Raw genomic sequence first — 15,647 nt, 5'->3', positions numbered from 1 at the left:
TAAATACTACTCGGTGCACTGAATGTTTGTGCAAAATTTCAATCTTCTACGTTCAAAAATAGGCCCGCCAGAAAAAATTCCCCTACTTTGCCCCACTTTTACCCTATACAGAAGTATATTTGGATAAAAATTCACTGAGACGGCCCTAATTACCCTAGAATAATAATTCGACCGTCGTTCTCTTCAGAATGGAACTGCCTTTCAGACGGTATGACTCACGTGGTCCTATCATGTATGTGTGGCGGGAAAATGACAAAAAACGGGATTTTTTGCGGCAAAATTTCCCTTTTTTCAACTTTTGCCCCTCTGGTTCCGCCCCTGTTTTAACACTGACATCGGAACAAAAAATCTGGTAAATACTACTCGGTGGGCTGAATGTTTGTGCAAAATTTCAATCTTCTACGTTCAAAAATAAGCCCGCCAAAAATATATATACCGACAATGCCCCATGTTTCCCTATATAAAAGTATATTTTTCAAAAAATCCCTGAGACGTCCCTAATTACCCTAGAATAATAATTCGACCGTCATTCTCTTCAGAATGGAACTGCCTTTCAGATGGTATGACTCACGTGGTCCTATCATGTATGTAAGGCGGGAAAATGACCAAAAACGGGATTTTGGGGGTAAAGAAATCCCTGTTTTTACCCCTTCGCCCCTCTGGTTCCCCCCCTGTTTTAGCACTGACATCGGAACAAAAAATCTGGTAAATACTACTCGGTGGACTGAATGTTTGTGCAAAATTTCAATCTTCTACGTAGAAAAATAAGCCCGCCAAAAAATATTGAACATAGGCTTAGAAAATGAGAAGAGAAATTTTTGACTTATGACGTCATCACCTCCTGTGTCTGGACGCAGGACGGTCTGAAACCATACGTAATGTCTTCTACAAGGCCTCTGGACTTGGAAAACAAAAAAAAACCGGACGAAAAAGCTCAAATAGAAGAGAAATAACGCAATGTACCATGAAAAGTGCATATGGTACAAATTGTACCATAGGATCCCCAAAGGGTTAATCGTGACAGAGACCCATAGCCTCATTGTTGGCATCCTCACTACCCCCTAAACATTCAAAACATAGTGAGAAACAGTTTCCCTTTCAATAGATTAAGCACCCCAAGAATACATTTTATCTCTATCCTTAATTCTGTACTGAAACAGGAAGTGATATAAATTCGCTACTACTTTTGGATTCAATATTGATCTATAAGAGAAAACACGATCAGAGATAGCAAGATGCATTAAAAAAATCGATCCTTGGAATAATTACACTCTTTTGTTTTATCCCTCTATTCAAACCAGAAGTGCCATAAATTAATCACTCCCGGTTTTAACGATGATGACAACAGAGTTAAAACGGTAATAGAAAGCGAGGACCTATTTTCTTTTACAGTCAATTAAGCGTCTGAAGAATATATTTAATCTCTATTTTAATTTCTCTACGTAAAGCAGAAGTGATAGAAATCTACTATCACTTCCTATTTCATTATTATTCGAGAAAATATCACGCAATGTAAACCAAACTTCTTCACGTGGTGTACACGTGACACGGCTACTTGTTTTCTTAGCCCTAAAACTCGCTTGGCAGTTTTTTGAATTATTATCTGTCCTTTCAAGGGATAGAAATATTGCCTTGTGTTGATATGAGTTTAACGCCTCCTTTCAGTGTTGTTTTAATAAGACGAGACCTACAATTTGAATGGAAGCATATCGCTACTCGCGTTCATACCTAAGGCAAATACCGCCTTCGATAATCGAACCCGAGATCGTTCATACAGAACGTATGCATATATAATTTCTAGGAAAGCTATAAATGATCATCATGTAGTCTGGAAAGCTGATCTGATAGAATGTCCATTCGAATTTTGGTATTTTCTACATGTGATAAACTGCTTTATAAATATTGTTTCAAGAAAGTGTTTAAGTTAGTTTTCTATTTACTTCTGCCATTCAGGATATTGTAATGTATGAGGCGCATCTAGAAAGTAAGTTTCCCACGCGTCCCATAGCTAGGAAACCGTATGTTGTGCGAAGCGACTGCGTGTACGTGAGAGAGGAAGGTTCTAACATGGTACATGCGCCAGCGGAACTTTCCTAATTCTCTCAGTAGCGTCAAGGCAGTGATTGAAGATTGGCGTTGCTATTCCAACTCTCGCCGCGTGTGAAGTGCTAGCAGTGATAAAGTTTTTGAATGCATAGGGCATAGCACCAATCGAAATCCATCGCCAGCTGTGCTAGGTCCATGGGCCTAACGGCATGAGCAAGCAGTTCCTGCAGATTTTCCGCTCCTTATTGACACCACTGTCACGGAGTGCCTGTTGATCAAGAAGTTTTGTGTTGAAGCAACTGACCCTAGAGCACAAAGCAAGGCGCACAGGGTCAGCATTGACAATTTTTCAACGATACAGCTGACGATGGATTTCAATCGTTGCTATGCCCTGTACATTCAAAAACTTTATCACTGCTCGCACTTCACACGCGGCGGAAGCTGGAATAGAAACGTCCATCTTCAACCACTGCCACGATGTCACTGAGAGCATTAGAGAAATTCAGCTGAGCATGCGAAATGCTAGGACTTTACTCTCTCACGTACATGCTGTCGCTTCGCGCAACATACGGTTTCCTAGCTATGGGACGCGTGGGAAACTAACTTTCTGGATGCACCTCGTACCACGTGCTTCTGTGTACAAACAATACCATATGCTCTGTTTGTAAACATCACCACATGGATTTACGTTGGAGTGCTACACACCACATGGGATTACTAGGAGTAGCAGACGACAGACTATCAGCTCCACCTACAAATTACAAGACGACAGAACTCGCCGCTTTGGACGACTGTATATTGGACACCAACTAGAGGACCGGTACCAGTTTTCTGGTCTCCCTCCTCTTGCATGCTTGGGCACTCGGCTTAACCTACCCTTAAAGCTTGTAGTCTGTTTCTGGAATCTTGGCTATTGCTTTCTCCCTGACTTAGCCTGCGCGAGACTCTATGACTTTTATCCCCCTCACTGCTTACTTCGAAGCTTTGGGGTTTCCTGTGACACTCTACTTAGCTTGCTGCGGGACTCAGTAGAGATCTTGTCGTCCACGACCGCACGGGCAAGGGCTACCTAAATTCTGCCTTACAATTTAGAGGAAGTATTTTCTGTAAATATTGTTGTTATAGGTGATTTTTATAAATAAACCAGTAGTGGAAGTCGATTCCGGACTCTGATTTTATTTACCTAGCTCAACCTACAAAGAACTTTTACAATATTCATTCGAAAAATATATTCGTACTCAGTTGAGTATTCCGAGTAAAGGCAGGTTCTACAATTGGACAACCAACCTGGGGATCTAGGGGTTCCATATTACTTGGGACCCCCAGCATCTCGATATTTGGCTGAATAGCTGACAACAGAAGATACATGAATGTCCTTCTCCTCTAAAGCTACACAGAAGTTTGCGCCATTGTTGATACTCCATTCACTTGTCATAGCTACACGGGATCATTAACATAATAGGATAAGGATAGAGTGCACAGTTCCTTTACATATGCTTTACTAATGTTTAATTTATATTTGATAACAAAAAGTATAATAGCTGATGATGAAATTATATCATTTATTTAAACTGTACTAGTATAACCTTGACCAGAAGCGGTTAACCGAAGGCACGTGTACCATTAGTGGCAGACATCAGGGGGGCAAGGTGGGGCGAACGCCCCCCTAAGAAAATCGTACTTGTGAATATCGAAAGCCCAATAGAATTTTTACATTAATTATAGCAAAATTTGAAACTATATTTGAAACCTCGCTTATATTTGCTCCCCCTTGGAAACCACAATATGGGCGCCCTTGCTGGCAGACGTTCATGTCCTCAAATAGTATCTGCAGATTGGAACAGACAAAGGAATGGATAAAGGTAAGTAATAGAGTTTTGAAATATTTTCGTAGAATATTGAATACTCTGTATACAAAAATGTGATGAGAGTGGAGTACTGACTCATGAACAAGACGAATATTTTGTTTAAATCTCCAACTTTTTTTAATACTAGCTGAATGTATCCATTCTTCACAAGGGGGATGTATTTGGAAGTCAACGCCTGTGGGAGTATCATCATTTATTTCAGCGACCGCGAAAATTGTGGATTGGACAGTAATATCGGTCATTTTGGATTACTTTCACATGTCTCGGTAAACGTTTCCCCTGAGACCCCCTGGTTCAGATTTTTTAAAAAAAGCTTCGTCTTGATCTGGGGCCTGACAGGCTAGTATCCAGGGGGTCTAGGGGGCCGCCCCCTAAATTTTCGCTGCCCCCCTAAAATTTTCACGGTAGGCTGCAAATGAATTATAATATGGTGATGAACTATAATATGGTTGGACTGGGCCCCCTAACTTCGGCCCCCCTACATTTTTGGGCTGGCTACCGGCCTGGGCCTGGACCAAGGTAAGCGTGACCAAATTTTGATAACTCTCGGTCCATTCGTCTGGTTCCCAGGCTGCACACAGACAGACATACAAACACACAAACAAACTCTTTATTTTATTTATATTAGATAAGTACTATGGTATTTATTTACTCACCTGCGCTGTACACTTCCTAGTAAATTTTTTCCTAAATCCCATTGGGTGTCGGATGGCCAGGTAACGATCTATACTCATCGCTGTGATAGTAAAAACACTCGCACCCACACATACTCCTGGAAAATAACAATATCAATATTTATTAGAAAAATGATCCTTTTATTTATTCCATTTACAAGTTGAATAATGTTTTGTTTTTCAGTTGTTACTTTCTCATATGAAAATACCATTGATATTATTTGCAAGTAAGACTTATTCAGAAAATTAAAGGTAGTAAAAAACTTAACAGTGTATAACTGATTCTGAAGTCCTCCTCTTTGTCATTGGTTCACTGCTTCAACATTACTAATGGTTGTGAAAAATCGTTTTTAAAACTAATGCTTTTATGCAATTCACTAAAAAGAGACGTTTCGTGTGGTAATTAAGTGCTACTGTTTCATTAACAGAAACTTAGGAAAAAACGTATTAAATATATTTAGTGGGGTAAACTGAAGAATGGGACTACGAGTAAAAACATGAGGATCTCTTCCTAAGACTAAAACATTGGGCACGCTTCCTAAGACTAAATGCATTGGTTTCTCTTTCTAAGGTTAAAAGCATTGGGCGCTCTTCCTAAAACTCAAAGCATTGGTTCTTTTTCCAAAGACCAAAAGCATTGGCGCTCTTCTTAAACTTAAAAGGATTTGCCTTCTTTCTAAAGCTAAAAGCATTAGACGATCTTCCTAAGACTAAAAGCATTGGTCCCACTTCCAAAAACCAAAAGCATTGACTTCTCTTTCTAAGACTAAAACCATTAGGCACTATGCCAAATATTAAAGGCATTGATCCCTTTTCCAAAGACCCAAAGCATTGGACACTCTTCCTAAGATTAAAAGCAGTAGCCCTTCTTTCTAAGACTAAAAACATTGGGTATTCTTCCTAAAGCTAAAAGCATTGATTCCTCTTTTACAGACCAAAAGCATTGTGCTTTCTTCTTAAGATTAAAAACATTGGTCTTTCTTCCTAAGACTAAAAACATTGGGAGCTCTTCCTAACACCAAAAGCATTGGCTTCTCTTTCTAGGACTAAAAGCATTGGGCGCTCTTCCTAACACTAAAAGCATTAGTTCCTCTTCCAAAGACCAAAAGCATTGTGCTCTCTTCCTAAGATTAAAAGCATTGGTCTTTCTTCCTAAGATTGAAACGTTGGGCGCTCTTTCTAACGTTAAAAGAATTGTGAGCTCTTTCTAAGGCTAAAAGGATTAGGTGTTTTTCCTAAGATTGAGGGCTAAAGTTCTTATGAATATTTGGAAGTGATTCGTCCCATCCATTACTTTTAGCCTTAATCTCCTTTCATGATTTTACCATACCAAAAATGATTATATTATAATTTTTGTGATATTTTATCTGAAGTTCTTTCCAGTTCTTAAACAGATTCAAATCCAGATATCGTAAGCAACTTTTAAACTAAATTAAATATTTTTATAAACACATACTTTCATTAAAAAATAAAATAAAGCACAGTAAAAATTTTTTAAAATGTTAAAAAAATCACACAAATAGAAAAATGAAATGAAATCTTTGAGTTTAACGTACCACGGTTATGCCGGTTAGGCTAAAGGAGACGGTGATGATGAGAGATGAATGAAATGGTGGAATGAAGAAAGTGGGATGAAACGGGAGAATTCCGAGAAAACCCACGCACACGGTGTTTGTCCACCACAAAGTTCACTTGGCGGGGGCTGGGATCGAACCCGGGACCCCAAGCCCCACAGGTGAACGCTCTACCACTGAGCCACCGCGGCCCCTATCACACAAATAGACAAGAAATCTGTCTTTTTAATATTTCTTGTAAACATGTGAGAGCACTTTTTATGTTTATCTTTTTAGTCGTTAGAAGACAATATTGTATTCGTGGATTTTCTCGGGGTACTCCAGTTTCCTTTTACATTCTTATCCCACAAATTCTTCCATAATTATTCACTTGCCTCATTTATCCGTCACTCTTAGCCTAACAAGGGCAGAATCGTGGGGCGTTAAATTGAAAGATTTCATTTCATTTTCTTTTTAGTCATGCATAAATAAATTTTTAAAATCTTTCAAGATAAAGTCGCACAATTATGCTCTTTTAGACTAAGAGATTCGATGATTACGGTAACTGAATGGTGAGAGAACAATTTGGTGGATTGGTAAAGTGAGAAGAAACAGGAGTACCCCGAGAAATCCCACGGACACGTCGCTCGAATCGAACCAGGGACCCCACGCATCACAGGTATGGGACCCTCTACCACTGAAATAGATTTCTAGGAAAGTAATTTTCTTAAAACCATTATCTTACCTTTTAGCACGATTTCTTTTATTTTCTACTTTTTAGTATGAGATTTTTATTTTATTTTAAAAGAAAACGTGTATTTTAAAAATATAGATTTATTTTATCATATTTTTACTTTTTGTTGTAAGATGTTTTCACATTCAGTCAGCTGTTGAAATCTATCCTACTTCCACAATCTGATAAGTAATTTACGAAGATCTCCTGCATGTTATACTACACATACTAATTGCAGAGCACTTTTGGTTGTATAACAGAACAGGATATATGGTTAGTGGAAAGAAATATTATTAACTTAACCCTTTTAGGATTTATAGTAACAAAAATGAGAATAACGTAATGTTGTATTAAACGCTTATGAAACTCATATAACACGTATTGAACCCAATTTGTTTTATTGGTCAAGTCAAGCATGGGCCAAAGAACATCCCAGATGCGTTTTGGAACCGGATGGTCAACTTAGCGGCGGCAAGTGGCGGCGGAGAGACGTGACATTGTCTTTTTTCTTAAGGCAATTATTTACGCCCTTACTTCAAATTATTTACGCCCTTAATTTTTAAGATATCAGATTTAAATTTTGCATACGGATTGTGTGCACCTTTAAATACTTCTCAGTTTTTTTTAGATCTCTATGTGAACCCGGGCCTGGGCCCAAGGGGCACAAATGTTTCGAGGGGTGATTTTTCAGAAAAAAATTCCAGTCTTTCCCGGTTCAGGTTAACGATACGGACATATGAGTAGAACCGTTAGAAAGGGACGCGTTATACTGAGGAAAATGCCGTATGAACCATGATACTAGGCCAAATAGTGATGTTGCAGGAAATGTTTATATTATATATATATAAATATATATGTATATTTTTTTACCTTCAACGAAATTTTAAAAAAATTCCCGTCCTTATTTTTATTGAAATTTTGTACACACATTGTCTTTACCTCCAAGTATTTCGCAGGTGATTTTGAGATGTCTACGTCAACCATGGCCTGGGACAGAGAGAGAAAAAGAAGTTTTAATTTTTTTTTGAAGAACACTATTTTCCCGTTTCTACGGTATAATACAAACAGCGAGTGGTGTCATTGGAAAGGTTGCTGTATTCTGGAAAAAGAAAAAGAGGTGAACCATGATCCTACGATGCAGTAGCTATTTGACTGAAAGTTTAAAATTAACCTCAAAAAGTGGAAATCCTAAAAGGTTAATAGGCCTAATAACAACTTAAAAATATTAATCGACTTGAACAAAACCGCTACAAAGCAGAAAATAAAAATCTCTTAAAAGCAGAAAATAAAAATAGTTTTAAAGCAGAAAATAAGAGTAAATATCGCTTAAAAGCAGGAAATAGAGATAAAATCGCTTAGAAGCGGAAAATAAAGAATAATTGAAATCGCTTAAAAAGAGAAAATAAAAAGCTCTTAAAAGCAGAAAATAAAAAGTTTTAAAGCAGAAAATAAGAGGAAATATCGCTTAAAAGCAGGAAATAGAGATAAAATCGCTTAAAAGCGGAAAATAAAGAATAATTGAAATCGCTTAAAAAGAGAAAATAAAAAGCTCTTAAAAACAGAAAATAATATATTACTAATATCTATAAATAATTCTGAAGTGTGTGCCAAGCTAACGAATTAGGATATCATAAAATTGTCATCCAAACTGATTTTATATTAGACTTTATATTCAGTGCTCTTGTTGAAATCGGTGAATATTCTTTTTTTTTTTAAATATGTTTTCTGTACTCGGTTATTTTTCTTTAGAGTTTGTTTAACTTTTGCACATTTTCGTTACTCCAGTAGTTTCGTTAGATACCTGAACTAAAGGTTGAACACTATTTTCCTATAACATGAATCGGCCTACGATATATTTTTAAATCAGTATACACATTACAGAATTATACGTGAACATTCAGACATTTCAAGCTGCTGAAGATTTTCATAGTCTGGCTTTAGACACTGCTATTAGATCCCGATAAAAAAAATTATTTGGAACCTCTAAAAGAAGGATAACCTGAATGGAAAAAGTAATGAACGAAAGAAATGTGAGAAAATGTGAAATGTTCTACAATGGATGAACAAATGTCCACTGGACGCCCATCACTCATCAGAGAACGCCTTAAAACTGCAGTAAACAAGAGAATCTTGCAAGAGAGGCACGTAATTCTCGACGAATTGCACATAGTGTTTCCAGACTTTTCCGCGGCAACTGAGTGACTAACACAAACCTCAGGGAATGATCTCAGCATTGACATTTTTGACACGATATCACTCAGATGCAGACGCCTTTCCTGATCGGATTGTGACTAGTAGTGACACCTGGAAGTCTCACATCACCCCAGAGAGCAAGCACCAATCACTTGGGTGGCATCACCTTTCATCACTCAGAAAACCGAGAAAATTTAAACAGACTCTCGCAACACGAAAAGTTAGGGCAACCGTCCTTTGAGATCTTAAAAGTCTTCTTTTGAGCGATTTTACTCCAGAAAGCACTACAATCAATACAAAATATCGTTGTGGGACTCTAAGAAAATGAAGGCGTACCGTTCAAAATAGGAAGCGAGGGATGCTTTTTTGCAGAAATTCTGCTTCTTGACGACAATGCCCACCCTCATACTGCTGATGCAATTCAAGAATTGCTAGGTCATGTCGGTTTTGAACTTTTTGAGCATCCACCCTATAGTCCGGACCTGGCTCCTAGTGATTTCTACCTTTTACCTAAGCTAGTGGGGGGAGGGGTAAACGTTTTGGACGTACTGAAGATTTGGAGAATGCAGTGGCCACTTGGCTTCATGAACTTGCGTCAGCAGAGTATAACATGGGAATTCTGAGGATTGTGAACAGATACGACATATGTTCAAATGAAGGTGGTGATTATATAGAGAAAGCTTCAGGTATGTAAGAGTCATTTTTTCACTAAATATTGTTTTTTATTTACTTTGTATAGCTAAATGGTCTTTATTTTCTGTAAGACTCTCATATATAGATGCAATTCCAGTACTTTAAATGAGTATTTCGTTTGTAATCTGTATGATCTCGTTCAACTTTATGTAAACGTCATTTGACTCAAGAGGAGAAAACTTCTAGTTTCTGAAGGTATGCATAACAAGTTACGAAACAAAAAAGCACGGAATATCGTTGTTTTCTTCCTTTCTTGTTCATCTGCATTAGATAGTAATTTTTGTTTATTTAATATGCAAAAGTGGTATTTCTTTGTTAGTCAGAGAAATATGTTATACAATAGACTACAAAGGATTTGCATTTCACATCACGTCAACCCATAATTATTCTGGAGAACAACTTGTAACATTCTTTCTAAAAAGTTATAATTACTAAATTGCTTTGAATATTATTAAAAAGGTTCACACAGCTTTCGTTCTCTCTCTCTCTTACACCATAGATTTTTTTATAACTTTATCTAAACATTAAAAAAATAATAATAGAAAAGAGTGATATATTAAAATTCTCACAAAAGTTGTTTTAACTGCAAAATTTTATTATTTTGTTTGAAACAAATATTGTTTTTCTGAAGTTTGGTCTTCTTTAAATATGTAATAATAATAATAATAATAATAATAATAATAATAATAATAATAATAATAATAATAATAATATAGAACATTTTATGTACTGCAAAATATTTCAGTTTAAAGCGCATGATTATGCCCTTAGGCTAAAGGAAATGATGGTTAAGGCTAGTGAACGATTATGGAATAATTTGTGGAATGAGAATGTGGAAGAAAAATGGAGTAACCCGAGAAAACCTATGGACACGATCTTGTTCATCACAAACTTACGTGGCTGGGATCGAACCAGGGGCGCCACGTACCAGAGGTAAGGTCGCTACCACTAAGCCACATTGCCCTCGACCTATCTACGAGGTATGCAGGGTAAGATAACACACAAACAATTTTCAGGATAAAACACCACGAATAATTACTACGTTATGTCCTGGGGTATTGCAATGCAAAACTCCAAGTGGACGCCCGTTTCGATAATCAGATGTCACGTGTGAGTGTTTAGGAAGCTACCTGAAAGAAAAAAATAGTACTATAGAACGTCTCACTCTTAGATTGCAGTATAGAGTAAATGGAGCGCGCTGTTGCCACATTTCTTTCGCCATATGTTTTCTTCTGAAAAAAAAAAAAACAAAACAAGAAAGACAAAAAGAGTGACAGAATCTGTAAATAAAGCTTTCCTCAAATTCATATATTTTGAACCCTTTTTTCATTTCATTCAGTCAAATTCACTTGGAACGGCTAATTGGAGGGTATGAAACAACAGTCATTGCGTGTTAGAAATTTATTTTTATGATGGTTTTTGTATCGTTGCAATAAAATTTCGATAAGAGCAATATGAAATCGAAAGAACATATGAAACGAATATAAAACATATGATTGAAATCACGGGCGGATCCAAGGGGGTGATCGCCCTCCACAAGGGGGAACTTTCTTATTTTATATATAAATAAAACCCAGCCCAGAGTTTGGAGCTCTTAAAAGTAGCCTAAGTAGCAGTATTACAACCCACCGCCCCCCAGAAGTCCATCCTGGATCCGCCCCTGATTGAAATAAATGACAGACTAAACAGTTTCACACAGAAATTTCTTGTAACAATTGTGCGGCAAACTAAGGAATGGCAATGGGTAAAATACTGCTACTGAAGTTGGATAAGAGTGAAAACTGGAATAATGTGATAATGATACGTGTCGAGAAAATACGACATACGAAAACGCTCATTCGTCCGTATTGCGAAAACGCAAAATATCCGCAAATCCAATTCCGTTTGTCAAATAAAAGTTACATCGTTACGTATACTTTGAAGATGGCTGCTCCCCACTTCCGATGGTTTAGATCCGATTTTATCCGCGGAACAACAGTATGATATTTAACAAATACCAGGAGGTCTAAATGAACCATAGCACTATAGTAGGAAGAGATAAACTGATGAACTGGACAGGGGAGCTACCCATTGATGAATTATGGAAAAGAAATTTGGATAGCATAGACAAGAAGAAAATAAAAATGGCCCTTATAAGAATAAAAAATGGCGGAATGTGATTGTTTGGAAAGTGAACACGGAGATTTAAGGGATTGGATGAAGGTCTCAGCAAATAGAAATTAAACTTTCTTATAACAATGACTATATATATATATATCTGTTAAAAGAATTTAAACTTTTTCATAACAATGACTATATATATGTCTGTTAAAAGAACTTTAAAAGAAAATTGTTCATTATAATGACTATGTCTGTATTTTCATTTATGTTCTATAGTGTCTGAGGAAGGATATGTTAGATATTCGAAACCGTTACATATTATAGTTTAATATACAGTAGGTTTGAAGGTTTGGTCAGTGTTTCTTTTGTTAAAAGAAATTATAAATGCATTTGTGAATATTAACGAAAGATTTGTAAATATAAAATAAAAGGAGAAAAGACGCATCCTAAATACCTTTTAATCACTTTTACTGCTTCCACTTAAACACTTTCGGCACTATTTGACCCTCTCTCCTACGCAGTCCACCAATAGAATGTCTTTTCCGCATTTCACTCTCCGTGACGAACAATACAGTAAATACATCGCCCTGTATACTATATTTTACACTATATACTACTTCTGACACCTCAGACACACATTATCAAACTGGAAACAGAAGAAGAATGAAAAGATACCCTATTATATATGTTCTAAACAAACGCACTAGTTGTGACTTTAAATCACGTTTAGTGACAGCCAACAAGGTACAGATAGTTGGGCGAAGAAACAAAACCACGCAACAGAATATTCAAACCCTCCGAAAATATATTTTGTTTCTTTCATGCTTCCTAAAGAAACATGAAAAAAAAACAAAAAAAAACAAAGAGCCTTTCCATTCTGTTTTGTGAGCTCATGAAGTTATTTGTTATGAACGCTTTTTTTTTCATTCATTTTCATTCATTTACATTAGAGACCACGCGCGAACTGTAAACGAATCAATTACAAAAGCTAATAACTTTTCATCACCATTGAGTGAGGAGTTTTATTATTAACAGATATTCCTCTGCCTGGCCTGCTTTTTCCTCTTCCATAGATATTGATCTTCTGTTGAGTGCCAACTGCATTTTTGTGATTTATGTTATTCCTAACTGAATTACTATCCTGATTCGTGTTCACTACTTACTATTCACCCGCGATTGAAATTTGTCTTTCTCGGAAGAAAGAAAATAAAAACTATACTTCTAAATGTTAGTCTTTATACACACACACACACACACACACACACACACACACACATATATATATATATATATATATATATATATATATATATATATATATATATATATATATATATATATATATATATATAACATATCAAGGGAAACGAGCGAAGTAAGTGAAACATAAGATTGAGTGGAGTTGACGCAATGTTTCTCGTAGGTGTGGTCCAGGATTCGATTTTGCGATCTTGCTTCTGTTTAGCAGTAGATTCGTGCTTGCATAGCATCAACAGTGAATACTCATCGGTATAGCAAGAAACTCTATATCAGTGACTTTAAAACAAACATTATAAGGAAAATAATATTGGCAAGATTTGTCACTGCCTTTCTTCTGGTCAGATGCGCTCGCTTTGGAAAGTTGACTCTTAACATTAAAAGTCATAAAACCTAAATAAAAAAAGATATCGACCTGCAATTTTTTAAAAAAAACTTCAATCATTTCTCAACATTTTTCTCGCTTTGCACTCCCGTCTAACCTGAAAAATAAAAAAAGTTTCTCACTAGTCAACTTTTTACATATTGCATTGCAATAGTGTACGCACTTTCTATTACATTTTATTTTTTATTTTAAAATTCGAATTTTTTTTGAATGAAAACTTTTCCAACATTGACACCAAATACGGTGTTAATACCTGTTTAAGTTTCAAGTTTGTATTTCTTATAGTTCTGAATTTATGACGTGATATATTAAACGCGATGTTGGAATTTGCCATTAGTAAGATTTCACTGTTTCAATTTATTTCAATACTTGAAAATTCTTCTTGATATGGGAAAAACAGATTATTTGATAGAGAATACAATGTTCTACAATAATCTATCCACATCTAGTAAAAAAAAACTATTTCTAAAATTCAGGTTAAATTTGGCAACAATGGGCATAAGGAAAAGCATTACCATTTACTCCTGTACTGCAATCTAAGGGTGAGACGCACTATAGACGCGTTTAAACTAAAGGTATGTCTAACCTCACATCAGTCATTACCCAGCTGTCCTCACTGGTCTCGTGAGTAGCGTACGCGTGACTTTGGGTTGATTCCCGATAGAATGGGTTCTGAAATTAGAACGGTCATGATAGTTGAGATTCCACCATAAACTATTCGTCTGCGTCTCACACAGCCTTGATGCTGAAACAGGATGCTAAGCTCTGATCTAAGCAAGTAACCAATCTAAAATTGGCTTTTTGGATGCCTTGAACCCTTCGGGGCCAGCTGTCACGTAGGTTGCTTTTCAATGCTATTATGACTTAAGTTTAATCTGTTGTTAGAATTAAGTTAATAAACATTTGCCAAGTTTGAAAAATAAGTTGAAAAATTATATTCGAGTTTCAGTAATACGATTTGTGCTTTGGGGCCAAGGATTGAATTAAGAGTGAACGGACATGAAGCCCTTCTGCATCTATTCATTAATAGGAAACAGAGATGAAAGAGGTGTTTTTATCTAAGGAAACGATACTAATAATAGAAGTTTCCTATGAATGAGCTTTTATGCAGAAAGTCAAAATTCCAGCAAAATACTTTAAAGCAAATACAACACCCTTAAACAGGTGGTTGCGGCTGCTGTGTGCGGCAACCGAATTGAAGTTTGACCTTGAGAGCTGGTTTAACCTTAACAAATCCCATTTAGCAACGTTTCCCGTCTCGATATGTAGAGGACTGCTCTACACGCATGCTATATATGATCACTAAAACCAATAATATGGTCAACATGTTACAATACTGTTCGTTCGACGAAAGCTGAAACGTGAGACAAACTTGAAGGCACCGCTCTGAATTCTCTTTAAACATTAGCAAATCAGAGAGCTTTCGGTGTTGCCACATAGTTTAACTGTTCTCTTGTGTCACCTGTTCATCTGTTCGTGCGGTACTGCGTCTGCTTAGACACACTCTTTTACCAACTTCGCGTCACAGTCTTCATTTCATTCGCTTAGACCACACCCAATCAAGTTTGTCCCACGCATTAATTTCTTACCGCGGGTTTGGCTCTCATTGGTTCACACTAAACGTTAATTCGACGGTCAAGTAGTATAGACAAAGTTTTTCTTTGTGTCACGAAGTTGTTTTACATTCAATAAATTCGTGGCACATTATTACTTTGGTGAGCTGCTGAAACTAAATGACATTATTAGAAATATAGTATACGAAGTTTAGTACTGAGAACTGTGTATAATAGACTGACCATTTATGATTGGTATTCCTTCTACCTTTACCCAGTTAATAAATTTAGGATAAATCTTTTGTCAACATATTTCACTGTTGTATATACAAATAATTTAATCCTATTTTATAAATTACTGTAATTTGTGACAGTGAAAGAACGACGCTGGGATTTTGAGAAGAATCTTACAGTACACGAGGGGTGATCAGAAAGTATAGTGACTAATTTTATTAGAAACCAAGTAATAAGCTTACATTGAATTTGATTTAATCTCCTTCAAAGTACTGTCCTTGGCTAGCAATGCATTTATCCCAACATTGAATCCATGACTGGAAGCACTTCTGGAAGGCTTCTTTTGGAAGGGCGTTCA

The 15,647-nt window shown here is 36.4% G+C and overlaps 1 protein-coding gene across 1 annotated transcript in view; it reads right to left on the bottom strand.

Moving 5' to 3' along the window:
• The window catches only part of LOC145678942 (pyroglutamylated RF-amide peptide receptor-like), a 74,604-nt gene that overhangs the window by 18,010 nt on the left and 40,947 nt on the right, over nt 1-15,647 (bottom strand). Inside the window, exon 3 of the mRNA XM_081749549.1 lies at nt 4,571-4,686. Coding sequence (XP_081605675.1) covers nt 4,571-4,686 — 116 coding nt within the window. The remainder of the gene's footprint in view (nt 1-4,570; nt 4,687-15,647) is intronic.

Source organism: Thermobia domestica, chromosome 2 (assembly GCF_964235325.1).
Source record: "Thermobia domestica chromosome 2, izTheDome1.hap1.1, whole genome shotgun sequence".
NCBI classification, from domain to species: domain Eukaryota; kingdom Metazoa; phylum Arthropoda; class Insecta; order Zygentoma; family Lepismatidae; genus Thermobia; species Thermobia domestica.
Note: the sequence above shows the minus strand (reverse complement) of the source record. Positions and strands in the feature narration are given on the sequence as shown.